Genomic DNA, 23,201 nt, shown 5'->3' on the forward strand with positions numbered 1-23,201 from the left:
ACTTTTACAAGTGCTATATTTCATGACTCCCAAAAATTTAAATTAATTTACTGAATTTCATGACTTGAAGAAATTGATTTTCATGATCGTAGGAATCATTATTATAAAGCTTTCCCCCCAAAACTTTTTATAATCGTTTTTTTCTGACACCTGTCTTCCATTGGAGACATATCTGTTTATCTAGATGTGGGTTAAACACCCAAGCACTCATCCAAAAATGAATGTTACATTGATATTACATTGACATCATGAACAAAAAAAAAGTGTCACAAAAAATTGCCAGAGACAAATTACAGACAATATTATTTCTTTACAGATGTTTTTATTTTGTGTCATCACTAGGTAATGCTGACAAAGGGGGGTGGCAAGGTGCTGCATAAAGATGAGTTATAACTATGAGCACAGAATTCCGATTTTATCACAATTCTCATTTTATCTCACTGTGATGTTAAAGATAATTTAAGCCTTCTGAACATCTGATTAAGCCCCACAATTTCCCCCGTTCCATAAAGGTATTAACTGTGCATATTCACCTCAGTATAGCTTTGGCTTAAGAAGGGCTGAGGTGAGGAAACAGCTTCTGGCCAAAAAGGCTGAGCGGCATGTAAAAGCAGCATATAGCATTAGATGCGAAATATATAATGTGAGAGTATAGCTTTGTATAGTCGTATATACTGCACTATAGCTTATGATGGAAAGTGCTTAAGAATACAATCATATATGTATAAAAACAAAAAAACAAATTCAAATAATTTTGGTAGCCCATAGCAGTCAGTAAACATAATTAATGACTGTACTGAGTTGGCTGTTTCTACTTGATAAAATAAAATAAAAAATGGCATATGCTTCTGCTAGCTCAAGGTTATCATGCACAAAACTAGATAGCAGTCAACTTACTGATATATAAAACAATTAAAGAAAGTAACATATATGGCACACTGACTCAGATGTGAGGAAGTGCCCATAAAACACTGGAAGCCACCATGATGTAAGATTCCACTTGTTAAAATTATATTAAATGCACAGAGAGACATAAATTCTTTCTTGTTTTCCCCCACATTTTCCGCTTGAGTTTTCCTGAGTTGTTGCTCTTCTTTCAGGGCCAACCAACCAATAACCTTTGACCTTCACCCTCAAGTGAGGGGACCATCACCCGGCTCTACAGTGTGTAATATGGCCCTTCAACCCAACTAACACACCTGTCCTGCAGGTTCTCAGCTCTACCTTATGCACATACAAAGCACTAAACCATAAAAACAGTGAGAGAATAGTAAGGAGAGTGAGGCTTTAGATTAAAGGGAGAAGTGGAGATTACCAGTTTGCACCACATCTGCTTCTCTCCCTGTCTGAGGACCTTGGAATGCACAATATATAGAGATAAATATTGCCAGTACTATAAGCATTATTCCTGTAGTTACATACAGTGGCCTCCCTACCACTGGAGGCACAAGAGTATTTTGGTGTGGTCTCCTGGCTAGGCTTCTCACCAAACCATGTCCCACTGAGGAGGTCTGTCCTGTCCTAAGGAGTGGTTTCCCCTCGTCACTCCTCATCTACAGCCTCTCGTTTGGACTCCTCGAACTTCTGATCAACCAGCTGGGTGGAAGGACTAGGGAGGGGTGGTACCTCCATAGCAGTCAATGAGCTTCCATCTTGTTCAGTGTCCTTCCTCTGAGCCAGCTCCTCCTGTGCAAAGATTTATTGAGTCCCATTTTCACATAACTGTAATTGTGAATTGAGTTTGTAAAACACTATTAAAAGTTGAAAGTATGTAATATGAACAAAAATGATTGATTTGTAAAGGAAGAAGACATTGCCACTGAAGCTGCTAATCATGTGATTAATGAAGTTCATGAAGGTTCTACAAATGTTGTTCACCCCTTTTGTGATCCCATTCCTATTACTTTACGATTCGTCAGGTCTATCCTCCCCTTGCATCTACGAAAGAGAATTGTGTTATTTTTTTGTGTGTGCTTAACATTTTTTAGTTTTTGCTGGGACTTGTCTGAACAAAAACTGTTTTTCTTTTGGCTTGTGTGCTTCACATATTTTTATATTTTTGCAGGCACTTGTCTAAGCACAAACAGTTTTTCAAACAGTTGTTCTTAGCTTACCAGCCTTGCAAATAGGAAGAAGGGCTGGGTAAAATTGGGGAGGGTGGGTTTCTATAGTAGCAGGATTTTTGCTCATATGCCATAAACTGTGGCAGCATTAATGATTAAAAAACATAAATAAATAAACACAATCTGGCAAACTTTAGACAAATCAGACGCTCTCTATCTATGGATGCAGCCAAAAAACTTATGCATGTCCTGAAGTTCTCCTATATGTCTTATTGAACCACATTTTGGGGTAAGAATGGAGAAATATTAGATAATTTGAGTTTGTATAAACAAACTCTAAAAACAAATCTGGATAAAAAGGTCTTTTCCGTATAATCACTGCAGAATATTAGAGAAGCAGCATCAGCAATGGCAAAATATTTTTTATAGTAAGTCATACTAGTAAGGGATAATGTATAGAACGCCGGTCATTATTGGGAAAATAAGTCCCGACAGGGCGAACCGGACGCGCCAACAGAGGGGCCTTGCTTCACCCTGAAGGGACTTTTTTTCCCAATAATGACTGGTGTTCTCTACATGATCCTGCTTATTATATGGCTACTTGCCAAAACGAAGAAATAAACTCCACAATGTCTCTTTACATTTATTTGTTACCTCTCGAAACAAATAGTTCACAACACACGCTGACCTTGAATCAAACGTTCTTTAGAACACAGCTGATCAACCGTCTGCCTTCACTTTTGAATGAAAATCCATTGCCATTGACAGCGGTCATTATTCAGAGGTCCTTAGGCAAAAATAATGACCAGTAGAACTTTGGGAAATCCCATTCAAGTCAATGGAGCGTTCTACTTGCATTGTGAAGAGCCGTATAATAAGACGATGGCTTCATGTATTTTGAACTGTATTTCACTCCAGTTTCACATTCTTCTTTTGATTTTTTGACTTATTTTTATTAGTTTATCTTATTTCTCTTAGGGGTTTATTTTTTTTATTTTGCTGTTGTCTATGTAAAGCACATTGAATTGCCTTGATTGGTGTATGAAACACGCAATATAAATAAAATTGCTGTGCCTTGCCTTCTGTTGTAATGCCAAATTAATTTCTTTAGTTCTAAATCATAATACTTTTGCTTAACATTCTACCATTTCAGTTAGCTGGTTATTTCACATAAACAACATTATGTCTGGAAGTGCTGGTTTCAGTAACCTAGCAAAAAGAAATGCTTGAAAAATGCTCTGGAAAAAATAGGTCATGGGAACTTCAATCCCAACAAATGCATCTGTCAGACAGATCCTTGTTGTACCATTATTGTACAATTTACAAACAAAAAAATGGAACCAATGTTAAAAGATGTAAGGGCTAATTAGATTAACTGAGTAGATTTCACACATTCATGCCATCACAGTCTGTCTGCATTTTCTGAGGCTGACTCCAAAAGTATTTTAGACATTTAACAAAATAAAGTTCACAATAATAGGATTCAGATTACTCTTCCTTTTTCTGTGATCTGTCAGTTTTAGCACCATTAAAATGCATCTGGAAATTACTTTAAAATGGTCAGCGTACTTTAAAAACAAGCTTTGCACGCCCATTGCAGTCTTCCATTATAGCTTGCTCGAAATTGCTTGCCCCTTGATGCAAGTCTCACTGATCTGATGTATATGTTTATGTTATTTAACAGATGTATAATTACCTCTTAATAATATTTAAATTGTCTTTATTATATAGTTTGTGTGTGCATGCTTTACCTGTTCAGTGAAACGCTGAGGCTGCTCAGGAAACTCCTGTGGCTCTGTATCCTCCCCATTTGAGTGACAGCTGGGGCTGGGCACCTCTATGCCATGGCTTTCCAAGATAGCTGCCTCTAACATATGACAAGACATACAACATAAACTAGTTTACTTGTACTAAACACACTTTACTATACTCACAATCTATCAGATGTGTTGACTGTGCTAAATCTTTTTTAAATTCATTTTGCAAAATAATCTCACCAATGTTGGCTCGTCTCTTCATCTCCTTCCTGCGATTAGCAAACCAGTTGTACACCTTCAGTGCTGTAACACGCTCAAACTCGGACAGCTTGCAGCCTTAATAAACCAAGACAATCACAATATGGGCACTGCAAAAAGTCAAAGACAGCTAAATGATGACATATTGAAAAAGATGTGTCACATGAATTGTTAAAAGAACAATGCAGTGTTACAAAACTGTAGTCAAGTCAAAATAGCCCCTACCAAATAAAAAAGGATTTAAATCACAAACCCATCATACTAGCTTTCCACTTTCCATCACTTTAGAAAAACACAATTTCCGATGGAAATATGCACTATATTGTAGAGGTCTGCACTCCCGCGGTAGACCCGCGGGTCCCGACGCAAAAGAGTGCGACGCGGGACAACTTTTGAAAGCTCTTTGCGGGAGCGGGCGGGATGAGAGAGGTGCGTTTGTGGGTTCGGGACAAACCGATGATTCATTGCACTCCCGCAAATTAAATATGTGCGTAAAATTAAATATGGAAATGATTAAAGTACTGTTCATAACTATAGTTCAGCTGGATGTTCTGTTAGGCAGCATTAAAAAACGGGGTTTAAGCATAACTGACGGATAGCAGGCCTATAGCCTATATTGTCGTTTACGTGGGTTCAATTGGTTCCTGCTGCTCATTGTCAAAACTCAAAAATCGAAAGCAAGACAGAGGAAGAGGGTACCAGACTAGGCCTACTTCAGTTGTTAGCCTACATTCAGAACCAAGAAACTGACATCTGGAGTCTTTCTCAGGTGTTTGTGCTCCTTTCGTGAGACAGAAAGAAAAGCTGAATAGGCTATCCCTCCTGCATGCGGGCTTTAGCGGGCGGGAGCGGGACATCATGTTCCAGATGCGGACGGGAGCGGGACTAAAAATGACACATTAATGCGGGAGCGGGACAGAATATTGCGGGAGCGGGCGGGCGCGGGACTGAAAAATCCGTCCCGTGCAGACCTCTACTATATTGTACTTTTTTTACATTACTTGCAGTGTAGGTGGTGAGGTGGCAAACTGTCACAGACTGTCAATGTCTCAGATTGTCACTGGACTTTATATCAAGTGGATACAAGCATGTACATATAAAAATAAATTGAGGGCCTCTCTAAATGCTATGGTTCATTGGTTCATTTCTTTATTGAATTACTTGTATATCTCCTATAACTTCTCAACAAAAAGATAAATTGTAGAATATTCAATAGGGTTTCATTTTTTCGTCAATCAACCAACCACCAATTTTGAAATTCACTAGCCAGTGGCAACACTGCCCAACCTCTGATTTTTTTCGGCCACCCTTCTATTGTCAGACAACCGGGTGCACTAGTGTCACTAGCCTTCTACAGTACATCCTGTACATCATTTAAGACATCAAACATACCATATATTAAATTATACACATAAAGTACACAATATACATTTGAATATCATTTAAATATGTTGCCAAACCTGCTCCTGGATACAGACCTGGTTTCTGGATGACAGAGTTGCAGGCATTGGCAATCTCCTCTCTCTTAGCCTCATCAGGATACTGATTCTCCATGAAGAAACTGGGAAAACAGACAGCCATCATGGAGCAATCGAAATACTCAAGTGAATGGCCATAACTACTGAAACCGTAGAGGTAGATCAATTAATCGGTTGGTCAGGCCAATTTTTGGTATTTTTTCAATGACCGACATTGCCCAATTTCCGAGTACATTTGGCCGATCAACAGGCAGGTGCATCTGTAAGCCACCCAGTGTTATTGTTGCTGTGGAACACGTGTGGCACGTGTGCACCAGCAGACTCTAGCCAGAACTTTTGGAAGAGTAAAACAATGTTGTTCCTGGGAGAAAACGGAAAGGCTTAAACTCTTACCACTCTTTATCATGCAAATAGAGGGGAGAAAACGGACCATACTCATATCGTTCGACCTCTACAAAAAAGCCTAATAGTCAGTGCCAGCTAGGTTTTAGGTAAAAATTCTGACCCTTTTGAAACAAAGCGCACACACAGAGTGTGAAATTACCTGTAAAACATATTGACCAACAAAATATGCAAGGGAGCGAAGGGAGTGAGTCTTGTGAGTTCAGAGCCGAGATTAATGAATGTTACATTAAGAATATTACATTCCTCATCTTAATGACTGGCCATTTCAGGCTTATCCTCAAACCCAATATTACTTCCATAAACTAAAGCAGATTCACTTTTGGAACACAGGAAAAATAGATCATTGCTTCCCCCTTCTATGAGGTAATGGTATGCTGCAAGTGCCAGATATTGAGGGAGACTGGCAATGTACCAAACCATCTCAGAGCAAGTCTCTGCCTCTGCACAAATCAACAGTATACGCAATATGACACAAGTGGGAGTGGGGTTAGTAAAGGATATCGCCACAAAAACAGTTCCAGCTAGAGCTGACAGCGTTGAGTTGCCAGGCAATGAACATTCCACACTGTAGCAGAGTGTGGCTAGGCCTTGTAGTATTTAGCCTGTTCCTGCTTTTCTCGATACAATCCAGATCATCAGGACTTAAAGAGACACACCTGGAGTCGAGATAGGCCTAAGGTAAGGTAAGGTACTGTAAGGTAAATTTATTTGTACCCAAGGGTAGATTTGGTTGCAGGTAAAAAGAGTGGGTTTCTTACACACACACATAGATGACATTAATGACATTGACAGAAAACAGTGACATAACAGTGGCAACAGTGCTCCAGACATAGAAATATAGATAAAAAGTATACAAAACTATACATGAATATTATTAGTATCAAAATTCAGTAGATAAAAATGCAGAATAAAATTCATCATAGCAGATACAAGAGCTAAGCCAGATTAAATAAATACATACATTAAGAGGACCTAGATGGACTCTCCTGTCTCTTCTCTGTCTCCCTTTCCTTATCATCGGACTCATAAATCAAATCAAATGTAATGTTGAAAATGTGTCTGTCTGCCATATTGCTTAATTCGCTAGTTTATTCATTTCTCTCGCTGACGCTTTTTATGAATGAATGGAATGTTGGTGTAGTTTTAACAGTTACAATGTATTATTTGCGGAGTGATTACTAGCAGTTAAAAGTCTTGAGTGGCGTTGTGCTGCGATATCGCCACTCGTGATGACTCATAGAATGCCTCTTGTCCAATCAAAAATTATAAATATAAAACACACTGATGTTTTGTGAACAACATTCACCTTTTTACATATTTATCTAATAATGTAGGACACTTCATATTTAAGAGCTACCTGATTGGATCTAAATTAATGACTTTGTGAAAAGTGTACTAATGCAAGCGAAACTTCTAAATAGATAGATAGATAACTTTATTCATTATTAATCATTTACAAATCATGGCATTACAGTAGCAATTAATAATATTAACATATTAAACATAAAAAAGTCAATAGAATCGCTGTGTAAACTGTGCATTGTCTCTCAGAATACGATTCTCCTCTCCTGACACAAAGGGGAGTCATTATAAATCGTTATAGCACTTACAAGCACAGAGCCAGCTCATTTCATCAGCTGGTTTGGTTTTTTGGTGCCGTTTGCGCTGATGATTGTACTAGAAACAACAGACTGGTAAAACATTCAACATTCTGCTGCACACATATAGTGTAAAGAGGAAAGGTGAGAGGTAGTCCTCTGTGGTGCTCCTGTGCTGCTGACCACCTGCTCAGACACACATCCTCTCAGCTGTACAAACTGTGATCTGTCCATCAGGTAGTCAATGATCCATGAGGTTATGGATGTGTCTACCTGCATCCTGTGTGGATGTATTGTGTTGACTGCACTGGAGAAGTCAAAGAACACTACTCTCAGAGTGCTGCCAGCTTCATCCAGGTGAATGTGGGCTCTCTGAAGCAGGTACTGGCATCCTAAACACCAACCTCGGGTGGTAAGCAAATTGTCCACGGAGGTCCAATTGGGAAGTGCCAATTTCTTCAGTACTTTCATGCAGCGGGACCGGAAGCCACCAGTCTAGTCAGTGAGGACAGATGGAGAAGACTTCTTGAGTACTGGAACAATGCAGGATGTCTTCTACAGCACCTTCTCCTGACACAGGCTCTCCAGCATCCTCCTGTAGGCTTCCTTGCTCTCTTCAGTAGCTCTTCAGTAGCTTCAGTTGCAAGGCATTTCAACACTGCAGGCCATGATGCCAATTCACTTAGGTTTATGGGCCTGGAAACCGTCAGTCGGCTTACTAGAGGAGGAGACAGTGAAAACCGCCTTCTACAGAGGGAGGCTTGGTAAATATTTAATTTGAATACATGTACACCTAAAGGCATGAATGAAGACCTGTCTTTGACTTGCTTTTTATAAAGTTGTTATTGATTTTATTGACCTGTGTATGATCATAACATGTTCATAACATGTGTTGAAACTAAGAAGTGATGGACTGTTATAATTGAATTACTGTATGAGATGACACTGTATCACTGGTTGATTGTGAGGGTGTATGTGAGGGTGTGGGTATATAGGTTGTAACGTTCATTCACTTGAGCACACTGAAGAAGGCACTAAGCTGCAATCCATGTTTGGACATGCCTGCTCAAACTTTGTAGGACGGAAGACAAGCATGTTCTCAGCATGACTGGACCATTAAAAGCAAGTACTGCATGTCCACTGATCTTATCTGTGTGTGAATGTATAATCATTTAGTGCCACGTTACATTCATAAAACATTACAACAATTTACCAACATCTAGTAGCCTGGAGGACCAGACCCAATCCGAAAGATTATGGTTCTGGCTACGAGTAATGAAAATGGCCCAACTCGAGGGGCGGCACCAGGCATGCATTTGAAAATATCACTGCACGCAATTGGACACTACGACCAATGTTTACTGACTGTTTTCCGGACGTCGACGCAATTGGATAACACTACAACCAATGTTTTTTCCGGACATCGATGTCGCAACGCTGTCGTCATCTGTTTAGCTCGCCTCTGGCCCGCCTACATCAGATACACCGATGTGATTGGTGCAGCTCGGTTTCATGGGCATAGGTAATGAGCATCATTACTCGTCGCTAGAGTCATTTGCTGACGGTTGTGATGGTTGTGGGGTCATATTCAACACTGATTATACACATAAGATGAAAAGCCAAAACTGACATGAACTGCAAGCCTGGAGATGATTTGCCATATCATTGAATGTGCTGGTGATATACCCTCTAGATCAGGGGTGTCAAACCGGGGTGGGCCGGATTTGTTGGAATGAGACCTCGTAGGGGGCCGTCATTGTCATGGTCATTATAATCATCATATGAACAAACAATTAAATAATGTGCTGCTGTCATATCCTGCTCTTACTCTCTTGAAATGCTCTACTTCCATGTTTTTTCCACTTCTTCCTTCCTGAGGGTGGTTTGTAGTGCTGGGTTATCAATCTATCAGATCATAGAGATATTGCTTATACACATTGTTGAAGACAACTGGATGTGAATATCTTTTTTTCTAATTTTCTGGGGGGCCGTATGAAACCTGCTGGCGAGCCTGATCTGGCCCCCGGGCCTTATGTTTGACACCCCTGCTCTAGATATACATCAAGAGCTGTGTGGTGATCTGTGCCTTTGTGCAAATATGAGGCGATGTACCTATGATATTGTGTGTACAGTGTGGTTGTGTACAGGACCAACATCCCAATAAGCTATGTCTATTTTAGGACTACTTGTAAAATCTAGCTTGCTAAATGGATTGACAGACAACCTCTACAAAACAATACCTTTCTTCAGCGAATCCCTAACAGAGTTACAATGGCTCATTCTCAGTGTTTGGAACAACTGAACAAACCTAGGTCCGATGAAATCAATGGTGGTTTCTTTAGAGCTCATGTCTCCATTTCTGACTGTAAGTATCTCAACGTTTAATTAGCTCACCTCTCCATGATTGACTGACACTCTTTCCTCCATGTAAATCGACTCCCTCTGCGCAGCCGGAAAGGCCCGCCCATTATTCCCCGATCACCAGGGCTACCTCCCATTCTCCAGTCAGGTTCTTCTTTCACCAAGGAGCGCATGGACAATGTAGCTCCTGCAAGAGGAGACATTATGAGGCTAGATATCAAATTTCACCAAGACATAATGTTCTCTTTATGTCCAAAACATGCAGATACTGTTTATTCACAGCTGGGCAAGCCTTTAAAATATAAACTAAGGACACATGAGACACATGTGTGGCTATGGCATGGGGGTGACACCCTGACATGTGATGGTGAGGGTTACCTGTCTGAGCCTGCTGGTGGGCAGAGTACCATGGCAGCAGGTGCAGCAGCAGTTCCCTCTGCCTACTCCAAGGGGCATCATTCCTGCTCCTAGGGGTCTGCATGTGCTGGCTTTCGCTCCACCTGATTCCTTAAGGCAGTCAGCCAATCAAGAAAGACTGTGTGTTAACACAGGGGCTACTCTGTCGCAGGCAACTCCCCCTACAGGGGTTGAGTCCTTATGTTAATAGAGTAATTTACTCTAACATCAAGAGCCCCAAATGTATATCAACAGGCTACTTGCGTTTATTTTTTGTTGTGTTGGTGATTTGGTTGGATTGCACACTGGAATACATACATAGTCAGCCCAAGCAAAGAGGTTTGTGTTGCCCATGCACAGTGGAGCATTAAAAGAAAGTAGAGCCACATTAGCATTAGGATTGAGTGTTAAGTGGAGAGCTTCTGGAGCACTGGCATTGAGTGCTGTAGAGCAATCTTTTAGTTGAGGAGATGAAAACCAGCACAACAGCACCAGGATTAGGACTGAGACAACATATCTATGCCCAGAGAGGGGAGGGATAATACAGAGGTCCTAAAGGGCTCATTGCAAATCCTGGAATGTTTGCCTGGTCCTCATTTTTTAGCGTGAATGTGAGTATATCATTACTTTTGGCTAGATTTTGGCCTGGGTTGGTTCTGAGTGGGTTACAGTAGTTCAACTCCTGAACATCTTTAACACCACTTCTAGCTTTGCCAATTGAGGCATTAACAGAAGGGTAATGACAGCATGTTGATGCATACTGCCAACATTTCCGGCTGAGCATGGCAAGGGGGCTGTCGACTGGGTCCATTTTGGTTCTCAATTTAAAAAGTTGCCCTCTAGGACCAACTCAAAATGGAAGGCAGATGAGAGGTGAAAAATGAGGATGGGTGCAGCAGAAGGCAAGTGTGTGTGGCAAGAGGATTGTAGCCAAAAAAGCATGAAATCCAAACACCTCAGATGTATACCCCCATGCCACCCTCCCGCTTCTTAGGAAAGCTTACGCCTCCAAAACATGCTGTGAAGTCACCTACATAAAGCCTCTTTCACACAATGAGGCCATAAGATTGCTGAATAAAAACAGGTGTAACAGTTAATTGTTACTCGCACAAAGACTGCAGCCCTCCCTTTCGGATACTACTCTGTCCTTATCACTATGGCCTTCCCATCAAAACAAGGTGAGCTAAAATAAACTGGCTAATGGCTGAACAAACGCAACTAATATCCCTCTGAATTAGAGTTAGCAACCTCGATAGGCCTGACCTATACCACGAAATTGTTCACCCACAGTAGGTACACTACTAAACCTGTTGTGCAGGGTAACATACAAAAACATAATCTTGAGTCCAACCAAAGGATGGACAAGTTCACACAACCCCTTCTATAACTCATTATTCACACTGTATTTACCATGAACAAGGTTTGATAATAAAAGTCTGTCCTTAATGACTGTGATTTATTTAAAAAACAGAACATCCCCCATCCAGAAAGAATTGTGGATATGTCACCTAAGACCTAAAACTCTATTTTACTAAGCCACATGTGTTATCTATGTAGCCTAGAAATCTAGACGCACCCTAGCGGCGGCAAATTAATTTGCTCAGCCTGTACGTCTAGTATCAAACCATAGGGATTTCTATTGGCTGACGCTGTGGACTTCATCCAATCACAGCGCTCTATTTTGTTAGAGAGTCTTAAGGCGGGCTTAACAGGATAACGACAGTCCTGCGAACGTGAACAACAAGGAAGGTGGCTATGGCGAACGAAGAGCGGTTGTTTGAATCGGCGTTGGCGTCAACTTTGGAGGAGTTGGACTTGTGCTTTTCTTTGAAAGTTGAGCAACACAATGCACTTAAGTCATTCCTTTCGAAGAAGGATGTATTTGCCGTTTTGCCGACCGGATACGGATATGGTCGTAGCGCTGGCCTATTGCATGCCTAGGCAGTTTGAAAGACAATTCTCTGCCCAGCCCTTGGATTAAGCGAGGTGAATGGTTCGATTCCAGACTATACATTTCAATGATATAGGATGGCCCGCCAGGCTATTATCTATGTGCAATGTGGACATGATTTGAGATGCATATACCACCAGACCTAATTTTGTTACCACTGACTAAAGGAGGAGGAATTTGGTGGGAGTAGGGTACAGTATGTATTTATCATGAACAAAGGCAGGTTTTGCATTCTTAATAAAAGGCAGGTTTTGCATTCTTTGCAAGTTTAGGTGTCTTCTATTAGGACAGAAAAATGGGTTGCCATGTAGCGTGACCCCCAGTATGACATGCATGAAGCTTAATACGGGGTCCAATTAGAGAAGCAATTACAGCCTGAATCCTACAATAATGTGATGAGTTAAATTGAGGAGGTTGTAATGCCAGACAGATAGGCTTCATGAAAATGGAACTCTTTACCATTGGTTATTTAAAAGTTCCCTTTGCTAGCAAGCGAGTTACTATAGCTAGCATAGCAACTAGAAATATTAACCATAACAACCAAAAGAAACAGTGTTTGCTTCATAGCCTGGAACAAAGTTTAACTTCAAAAATCAGCTCACCAATACAAGTCTTGGGTTCAAAATGACCACAATCAAGTATGAAAAGGTGTTAACTGACTTAAAATAGATATGCTTATGTTTATGATTCGTATTTTGTCCAAAGCAACTTACAATGACATCAATTAGCATTACATTAAAGTGTTTTTAATAAACTCCTAGTACACTTACTAAGTTGTTAATGCTTTCTTTTATGTGACCCTATAGGGACCCTATTTATACTACCGCAGAAGTGTGGTGCTATTTTGAGCATTATTAGCGGTTAAAAATGGCGGTTTGGATACGTTTTGTGAACGACCGCTAGTACTTTCACTGTTAGCCATTTGGGCTGTAAGCGCAAAAGCCGGTCAAACTCGATACTAATTCAATCAACATAATCTAACTCTCGAAGGGATGTTCGGTGAAAAAGACCCTGGGTTAAAATTTCTCCGGAATTACACTTTAACATTAAAATTAAAAGGTTAAAGTAAAGTCATATAGCCTGATTTTTTTTTGGATACTGAGCAAGAAATCTAGCCTGGTTAACATCAGGCCACTTCTCAAATCTGGAAATCTGCAAATCTGGAGTCTGGAAAGGCTTCATTGACTTATGACTTTTAGGGGTGTAACCATCAGTGAAATTAAACTTAAATTGGTGTATTAAAGTCTTACCAAATCATTTCTGCTGTGTACTCAGTTCCAAAGACAATACAGATCCATATCTGTTTAACCCTGTCATCATCAGTGCAGCCATTGGTTGTGCTGAATGCACTGCTGTCAGTCATCATATAAAGTCCAACCTATGCTGGATAAGGGTTTGTGGGGAAATGGGTGTAATTGATAAACCTATCTAACTATCCTAGAGCTAGCTTACAAAGCTGTAATTCAGCAGCCCACCACCCACTCCTGCCTGGTGCATGTGCTACTGTGTTACTGTGTGAGGGTTGGCTCAAACCTGGGCTGTTGCGCTCAAGCAGGTACCACCGGTAGAAGGCTCTGCGCTTTGAGTCGCTCATCTCCAAACCCTGCTGCAGCAGCCATTGGGAGATGTAGCTTTGGCTGATGCCTAAAGGAGACAGAATGGAGGGGAGAGAAGGGAGGGGAGAGAAAAGAACAAGAGCAAGGAATTTGGGGCAGAAGAGACAAAAGGAGAATGTTAATATTAAACCCCCAAAATATGTAACGACGCGCAGCAACATTTTTCAAGTGTCTACTTTAACTTTAATCTACTGCACATATATTATGGTATTGAAGAGCATTGTAATGACTACAGTAAATTGAATGTAGCATGTGAGCAATATCTGTCTTTCTTAGGGCTGTCAAAATAACTGATTAATTTCGATTAATTAATTTAAGAAAAAATAACTGATTAAAAAAAATAACGCAGATTAATAGATTCCGTATGACCTTTGACCCCAAGCTGTTGTAGTCAGTAACCATTAGACTGTAAAAAGAAGGAGAGAGAAGAAAATGTGCTGCCTAGATCATTGATTGGAACATTTACTTTTAAAAAACGGCCTGATAGTGTTGATTAAAATAAAGTCCTCTGCAATGTCTGCAGCAAGGAATTTGCATATCACCGGAGTTCATCAACTCTAAAGTCGCACATCAATGCAAAGAAATAGTGTTGACATTGAGGGGAGTGTTAATTTATTTTCATTGTGTCCCCTAGGTTATATCTGTGGCCTGAAATACCTTGTATATGAAAAAAAACTTCTTCCCGAAGCACTTTTGAATTTATTTCCTCAGCATATTAGTATTAGTATTAGTAATTACATTAGTATGTAATTAATTAGATACATTTTTTTAATGGATTGACAGCCCTAGTCTTTCTGTAATATCCATCAGGCAACAACTAAAATGAAACATACTGCTAAACTTCAAGTGACATGGGGCACTAACTTGAATCTGCAGCGCACACTTCCTAAAGTGCTCTACACATAGGTCGCCAACATGAGTGTGGCGCATTCCGCTTTTGACATTTTACATTAGATGTCATTGTTTTCAATACAATACATTGTTTCCAATACATCAAACTTTTGCCGCGACCACCGTGTACCTTTCGATACAGTTCTATTTTTGTCCGCACTGCTCATTAATCATTGTTTATTCAATGCTTGTCAGTTAAAAAATGTATACGCTGATGTGCGTGGCAAGTGACAGCACACTCATGTCGGTGCCTACACTACTCACTAAAAGTTAAGGATATCTGGCTTTCGGTGAAATTTAATGTTTTAGTACAGAAAGTACTGAAACATTGAACTGTTGGACATGCTCATTCAAAAGTTTAGAGAAAGTCATATTAAGTTCACCTGTAAAGGTTATAGTGGATTTTAGGCTAATCCTGAAATTTCACCCGAAAACCGAATATCCCTGACTTTTTCTGAGTATTTTCTGAGTTTTTCTGGAGCGCTACAGTACTGTCCAAACCACGCAGGCAGTGGTTTCGATATTTGCTAAATTATTATCATGGCACAGGGCACAATAAAGAAGAAATCATTACAACATTTAGAGGGACATGACAGAGGTTGACTTGAAATGAGTTTGCAATCTATACATTTTAGAAGTTTCATGGAAATTGTGTGCCTTGCACTTCATACAAATTAGAGCCCCAAGCGTTTAATGTGCTGAGATGTCTGAACCAGGTGAATCACAATTACCTGTGACCTGTCCGACAATGGCCTGAGAGATCCTCCGGTTATTCAAAAAGGCCTTGATCTCCTCCTTCACCAAGTTGCTATCTCTCCTACAACCACAAACACACATTTCATAACCTTTTAGGGTCTAGGGTGGATTGGAACACTTCGATGACAGGGATATGACTGAAATTTTAGAAAACTCAATCTAGAGCCCTGCAGTTAAGAGGAACAAAACCAAAGAAAAAAAAAATCAAAGAATTTAATATAGAATACATACATACATAAAGAAATCGTATAAATCGAGTGTCGAGGCGGTCAACTAGTATTACTAGTATGGAATTCACAAGAAGCTATCGAAGAAAAAAGACGTATGTGACTGCTCGTGCAAACATACGATTGACCCATATTATCTGCTGCCAGCTAGGCTATTTTATAAAAACAACTGCAGAATCTTGAGGCAAGTAACTTTTACTTTGCATTGTCGACACCTGTAGCAACAGTATAATTTCAATATAGCTCTGCCTCTTGTATACTACTGCTATGCTACTCCTCTGTGCTCCTCAGCTCCCTGTAGACCTGCCCTACATCATCAGTGCACTAAGTAAATGAGCTAGCTCCTTTGGGAAGAGAAGCAGTCATTATCTGCGGTTATATTAAACTGTCCTCCTATTAGAGAGGTAGGTGGACAGAGACAGGCAGTTTGTTGCAAAGAGAGGATGAAACAGAGAGGTAGGGAAGGTAAGAAAACGAAAGAAAGATAGATACAACAACAAACAACAAAAAGAAAAGATAAAGCAACTGCAGTAAAACAAGATAGGAGGACAGTATATAGGAGGAGAGAGAAGGAGAGTGAGGCAAAGAAAACAACTGAAGTAGAATGATCTAGACTTGCAAGGCAACAGGCTGTAGCCTATATGTTAGCAAAAAAGTGTTCAAACAAAGGGGGAAAGAAAGAGATAGCTTTAGCCAGTATTATGGTGGGGAAATTTCACATCCGTTAATTTCATTACAGGATACACTAAACATAATCTCTATTGAGTGCACTGCAATACCTATGCAACTGCAATGCAACAAGGCCATCAAGCGACAATGGACTATATACCATGGAAGGCTCTTCAGCAAGCTCATACGTTTCCGGTGGAGCATCAGCTGTGTGGTAACGGCATCTTCTGATATTTTGCTCCTTTCATGTTCACTCGGACACTGAATGTCCTGTTTATTCAACTTTGACACACACATAAATCCTTCAGCATCTTAACGTGCTCCTTCAATAGGTGCAATTGGGTCCGAAACAGGTAGACCAAAACAATAGCCGCTGCAACACAGCTGATGCTCCACCGGAAATATATGAGCTGACTAAAGAGCCCTAATGGCATAAAGGCAGTTAGCGTTGACAATTTCATACAAAACATGCCTACTTTAGAATTCTGGTTGGAGAAGAGAACAGCTTCAAAACTTTTTTTCGGATCACCTCCAACCATGAAATGGCTTGGACAACGATTATTTCACTCAATTGTGAGTGACATAGCTCAATAATAAAATAGAAGATGTATGTGGAGAACATGGGAAAATTCATTTGGAATTTAGGTTAGCCAATAACACCGACAGTGCTGACTTCCCAAGTTACTTGTCAATGGCAGCTACTTCCAAGCTAGACACAAATCGAAGGACTGTTTCAGTAATGGAAAACATTGTATAAGCCAAGATAAGGTGCAATGAGAATGTTTTCAAGGAGGTCATTATGGAATAAAAGGAGAGTGATCTGATTAAACAACACTTCAGCAATAGGGCACGAATGAGAGTGGGGTTGGGTAAGGACATACCAGCAGCTGTGATTCGGCTGTAGGCATGAGGCCGTGCTTATCCTTTACCAACCCCACTCTCACTCGTGCCATACTGCTTTTACAGCAGTTCAACTACCAACTAATCTAATTGCGTTTAGATTTTTATTCATTCATTCTCCACCCCTAAAAAATAGTTCCAATCATAGTTTTGGCATTTCCTGTTGCTAAGCAAGGTAGCATTAGTTCTATGTGCTTCTGCACACAACATTTGTATAGTCTACTTGCTTGTCACATGCTAAATTGAACATTCACACTACTCCACAACAACTGTCAAATGTGACATTATGAAATCACTGCTCTCTTGTTTTGAATGAATGGAACGGTTCAGCAGCAGATCATAAGTGGGATCTCACCTCATGTACTCCTCCACCTTCTCCTCCAGGTCCCAGTCCTCCTCTGGCAGGTCATAGCTAAATGAACGCTGTACTCCACTAGGGGGGTAGAGGGGTGGAGGTGAGGCCTCATAGCTGTTGCTTGGTGACAGAGAGGCTTCAATCACCGGGGTCTGTGTAGTGGCGGAGGTGAGAGAGGAAGATGATGATGATGATGAAGATGCAACTGTTGCTGTATTGGTAACAACACTGGGAGGGGCAGGGTGGCTGTCACAGCAGGAGGGGGATCGGTGGTCAGAATCGAGCCGCTCCAAAGAGTCTAGAGCCTGAATGATCTGCGGTTTGGTCATGCCTGAAAGTCTAAGTCGCTGAAGGAGGTCAATCTGCTCTATGGTGTAGCGAGGCTCCACATCACAACACTCCATCCTGGCATCTGGAAGACAAGTATGAGTAGATGAAAGAAGAAAGCCTAAATCCTCAAAAAGCAGAGAAGCACAGAGGATATTGCTATTGTTTAGATGGAGAATATACCTATGACAGATTCACTTTCCTATATGAGGAGATGATGTCCACCACATTACAAAAGCTATGAGAAGCGAAATACATTTGGTGCCTGCTTTGAGCTGCTTACTTAATTATATCCAATTAGTCAATTACAAAGTCAGTTAAATTTCGTTAGACACCATAAACAGACTGGAAATAAACAAGCGGTGTGAATTTACTTTACGATCTCAGGGAAATACGGCTTTGGTGTATCAAACCCTAGTTGCTTCAGTTTAAGTCCTTCAGTTTAAGCATAGTTGTATAATAAACATGATGAGCCTACAACTACCTGAGAGCGGAGACAGTCGGCCCGTAGGGAGCGGTTCAGTGCGTGGAGCCACGGCTGGTAGGCACCACTGTCGCATGGCTCAGAAAAACACGGGGTGAAGGACACTGTCACAGATTGGAGACACAGGTTATCGAGCATTGTAATGTCAAGAATCGCTCACTAACAATTACAATTAATCCGCAGCAACTCCATTTGAAGATGAACTAAGCAGCTGGCATAACATTAGCAATCGTAACAAACCTCATAGTTTAAGGGGTCCACTGTAGTTAAGGCTGTTAGCTTACTAGCTAGCTTTAGCTAACTGACATAGGTCACAGTTGATGCTTAGTTTAATTTTCGGTATGACAAGCTCTGTGACTCTGGCATTACTTATGTTACGTGATGGGCATTTGTATTAAATCTAGCTAAAGTTGTGTAACTGCATATGCAATTGTTACTGTAGCTGTCTATGATAACGTTAGCAATATATCTGGCTAAATGTGCTAACATTAATTAAACGTCAGTAATATTACGTGGAGTGGAATGCACAAACACGAACAAACAAACCTACATCTCATTAGCTACTGTACACAATCATTATGAGGGCAGCAGTGACAAGATGGCTAGCCAAAATATTAGCAAGCTAAGTTAGCTGGAAAGTTATTCGTAGCACACGTCCCGAAACAGTTACCAAACATTACTTACCTCCCAGTGCAGCTGCTAAGTGCAGAGATGTTTTGCCGCAGCCAGACGACGTAGCTGGTGCACTCTACTGGCACAGCTTTCCACGTTGAACAGTCCAAACTAGCTATTGAAGGTGAACCAGATGGGTCACATTGTCCCGGGATGCTGCGGTGAGGTAGGCGGTCGGTGTAAAATAGGAATTCGGTCTGACCTCTCACCCGCAGCTGTCCCAACTTGATTCAGGAAGTGTTGAATGCCACCAGTGGAGAATATCAAACAGAAATGTGTTTTATCTCAAACTATTTCTTAACAACCACAGTTGTTACTAGACAGAATGTGGAAGCTCCACAGCTTAATTGTGTGTGTTATTATCACGTCCTAACATATTTAATGGAAATATGCATTTGGTGCTCCACATCCAGAGCAAAATGCACCCAGAGCGTGACCCACCTTTAGGCCATACGTTGTCTGGCTGGACCCCGGCCCAAAACTTTGAAAATATCCAATGAAAACTTTGAAAATATCCATCACCATATTTGAAATATATAATGATGTTTTGCAAAACTGAGACAAAAAGCAGTCCATAGCTGTTTTATAGCTGTAAGAATATGTTGTGCATGTAAGATTTCTGCATGTAGCCTACACTGATGATTTCCTGAATTTATCTGAGGCTCTTATACTCTAAAAAAGAGTAGGCTACGAGCCTCAGGCATGCATTATCAACCGACTAGCCTTAATTTAATTTAGAAGAGCAACTCAGTCAGGCTACTTTCTTTAACTTTTAAAATATCCTATGAGCACCTCGGTTGACTTTTTCTATTCTTTGAAGGTTTTGTGAGCTCTTTACATCTGAGCTAACCCCATCACTCTGACTTGGCAAAGAGAAACTTCTGAATTCTACACAGGTCATATGCGGAATAGGGAAAGCATGGGTAAAGGCCAGGGATAAGCAGCAGATACGGAGAAAGCCCAAAAGAAGCTACCACACAAAAAAACAAGTCCCCCCCCCTAAAAAAGCAACCCGCTAATATTTTCAGGCGACTTCAAAAACACAAGCCCAAAGTCGCTTATAACAAGGGGACTTGGCAACACTGGATACAACATTCACAAAAAGGCTATGAATTTTGTCTGTTTAAGATTAGCTGTATAATCAATCAGCCAGTCAACCAATCAGAATGCTGCCCTCCGACCATCCAGATTATGGTGCAGTGGACTGTTATCTCTCCATTGCATGCAATGTAACATGAAGGAGACCGCAAACTCTTCTGAGACACAGGTGGGTCCAATACAAGATTTACATGCCAATGCCAATAAAGTTTTACTTACAGATGTTACAGAAGACACACTCTAAAAAATAATGGGGCCAGTATTGGTTCTTCAGAGCGATGCCATAGAAGAACCTTTTTCAGTGCTTCAAAGAACTATCAAGGCAACAGTTCTTTAAAGAACCATTTAATGAACCTTGTTTTAGTTCTATGAAGCACCTTTTCAAAAGGTTCTTCCAAGCTCCTATTCCCTAAAGGATCTTCAAAGAACCACTATAGGTTCATTATACACACCTCTTGATTTTATGATGGTTGCTTGGTTATGATTTTTTTTTACAACTAAATGATGCTTCTATGCTTTCAGAGGAAGAAGACAGACAATACTTCACACGTTTGGTCATTTTTATGTTTATTAAAAATCTTTATGTTTACAAGTTCATTAGTGATTATCAACTATACCATTGCGCGCACATACACATATAAAGCGTTATAATCAACTGATCAAAACAGCAATAGCAAAATAGCAAAAGCAAGGTGTGATCACTCACACTCACAATAGCAATGTCTGTGTTGTTATTAAATTAACTGATCATTTAGACACACACACAAACACAATAGCAATGTCTGTGTTGTTATTAAATTAACTGATAATTTAGACACACACTGGTGTGATCTCTCACAAACACAATAGCAATGTCTGTGTTGTTATTAAATTAACTGATCATTTAGACAAACACAGGTGCGATCTCTCTCTCTCACACACACACACACACACACACACATCAGTGAAGGGAATTGAACAGCTTCTGCACTGTCAGAGGAACAGCACTTTTCATCTGAAAGACAAAGGCCTCAAGAAAGGCCAGTGTCTTTCAGAGAGGTTTGGGATAGTGAACTTGATAGACATGGAAAAGAGAAAGGCCAAACTGACATCAATGCTACCATCATCTAAAACCATGTTACAACCATCCATCTTCAAAGCTACTTCCGTGCTGGACAAGGGGGTTGGAGCCGGTCATCACGATGGTGGGTGTGGGAGAAATGGGTTCCTGTAAAATCACACTGCATGTTACAAAATATTACAAAATGTTCAACCAAATACAAGCATGCAAACCAACAAACAATAAACCAGCTTTCTTGTAATATCAAATTTTATCATGTGATCTACCAGTTCTACCATTTGTGGCCACTTTATTCTAGACAACGTGGAAACAAAAGTATTCCATGAAAATGCCACATTAAAGCGATACAGTAACAAAATGCTACGGACTATTTTCTAAGGAGGCCTTACCTAGTCGTTGACAAAAAGGAATGCAGGATTTTCTTTGAAAAATGATGGCAGCAAGACAATGGCTGCATTGACCATTTGAGCCATAACAAAACAAAATAAAAAGTCACTAAATGGTATTCTGCTAAATAGCACTAATTTTTACTTTACACATGACATGGGTGACCGTTAACATACCAAGTTTTTTTTTGCTAATTAATTGTATACATTTAGAAATATGTTTCATCTGCATACTTGTACATAACATCAGAAAACTTGCTATTCCCCTGTAATGTAGCTCTCCATAGGTATACTGTATTATAGACATAAAACACTAAAGCTACCCTGAATGCAATGCTTGAGTGGTACAGATGGGCCAAATTTGGGCGTCTAGTTCAAAGACTAGTAGTAGGTGACAGGGGGAAAGCATTGCTTAATGAAAAAACATACACACCTTTTCTTTCTTGTTCATGCAGTGTGTCTGCTGGCAGGTGTCTTTTAAAGTACCTGTAGAAAATCAGTAATACCAAAATGTAATTACTATATGTTCATATTGTTCTACATATCATTAACGTAAATCTCAAAAAATAAACTATATTTTGCATTAGAAATCATCAATGCTAAATTGTTTGAAAACAAGCATTATTTATATCAGGCCCCATTGTACATGGTTATTTTGAAAAACAGACATTTTCCTTTGTTTGTGCCCTTCGTTTACACGCAAAAGGAGAATTCACATCTGAAAGCAATTCTTTCTAAAATCTCCAGCCAGAGTGGAGATTTTGGAAAACTTCGGTTGCACGTTTGCATGTAAACTTGTAATGTAATCTTGAATTTCCCCTTGGGGATCAATGAAGTATCTATCTATGGAGTATCTATCTATTTATCGATCTATCTAAACGGACAAAAACGGAGGTTTAGGCAGCCAACGTCACAGTAGGCCTATGCGCCAGAACTTGCACCTGCGCCAAAAGTGCAACCTATGTTTAGCCTACATTTTCATTTGGCTATGGTGATCATGCATGCATTCAGAGTAGCAGTTGCATTTTATGTTGGTGCAAACTCTTTTCATCTGTTTGCAATTGCAAATACAGTTTAAAAGAGAAAGAGGAAGTGATTCTTTGCTGTTGTTACTATTTTCGGGATTCTGATTGGCTAATTTGGGCTTTAGCTTCTCGTTACACTGCCACCTACAGGTTTGGCATGCTTGAGATGGCATATATGCACGGGTTAGTGTAAACAAAAACTTTTCTGAAAACTGACAGGTGTGCACAATGACATTTTTGAAAACGGAGAGGGTGAAATGTCCGTTTATGAAAATAGCCGGCCATGTGTAAGCGTAGCCTCAGTCAATTGCTGAATCCTCCCTAAGCACTGAGCCCTCACAGATACGAGCTCATTTCCTGTATTGCAGTTGCATTGATGGCTGCATAAACAAAGTTGGTTGTTCTTGCGCTAGACAAACAGCAGATTTATTGTAGGGAGAAGTGGTAGTGTAATCTAGTGTAAGGGTT

General features: G+C 40.2%; 1 protein-coding gene across 4 annotated transcripts; it reads right to left on the reverse strand.

Moving 5' to 3' along the window:
• Nucleotides 1–305: 305 nt before the first annotated feature.
• Nucleotides 306–19,385, reverse strand: zgc:91944 (uncharacterized protein LOC436941 homolog). Of its 4 annotated transcripts, none has more exons than XM_042076927.1 (11): nt 19,177–19,376; nt 18,493–18,596; nt 17,682–18,093; nt 15,506–15,591; nt 13,801–13,911; nt 10,299–10,427; nt 9,954–10,107; nt 5,557–5,639; nt 4,061–4,156; nt 3,815–3,930; nt 306–1,686 (listed from the first exon to the last, which is right to left on the reverse strand). In XM_042076927.1, the coding sequence occupies exons 2-11, from the start codon at nt 18,566–18,568 to the stop codon at nt 1,543–1,545; spliced, it is 1,407 nt and encodes a 468-aa protein (XP_041932861.1). In that variant the 5' UTR covers nt 18,569–18,596; nt 19,177–19,376; the 3' UTR covers nt 306–1,542. The 4 variants fall into 4 exon arrangements, with proteins under 4 accessions (XP_041932861.1, XP_041932863.1, XP_041932862.1 ...); XM_042076928.1 differs by lacking the exon at nt 306–1,686 and adding an exon at nt 1,693–1,938 and having other exon boundaries at nt 19,177–19,379; XM_042076929.1 differs by lacking the exon at nt 10,299–10,427 and having other exon boundaries at nt 19,177–19,378.
• Nucleotides 19,386–23,201: the final 3,816 nt, after the last annotated feature.

Source organism: Alosa sapidissima, chromosome 21, assembly GCF_018492685.1.
Source record: "Alosa sapidissima isolate fAloSap1 chromosome 21, fAloSap1.pri, whole genome shotgun sequence".
NCBI lineage: Eukaryota > Metazoa > Chordata > Actinopteri > Clupeiformes > Clupeidae > Alosa > Alosa sapidissima.

Bases quoted from the DNA above. Each gene is read 5' to 3' on its own strand.
- zgc:91944 (XM_042076927.1), bottom strand. From the start codon at position 18,568: ATGCGACAGTGGTGCCTACCAGCCGTGGCTCCACGCACTGAACCGCTC. The intron at 10,428-13,800 runs GTTTGAGCCAAC...GACTGCCTTAAG, and splicing joins GCTTGAGCGCAACAGCCCAG to GAATCAGGTGGAGCGAAAGC. The intron at 1,687-3,814 runs GTAAAGCATGCA...ATCTTTGCACAG, and splicing joins CTCAGCGTTTCACTGAACAG to GAGGAGCTGGCTCAGAGGAA.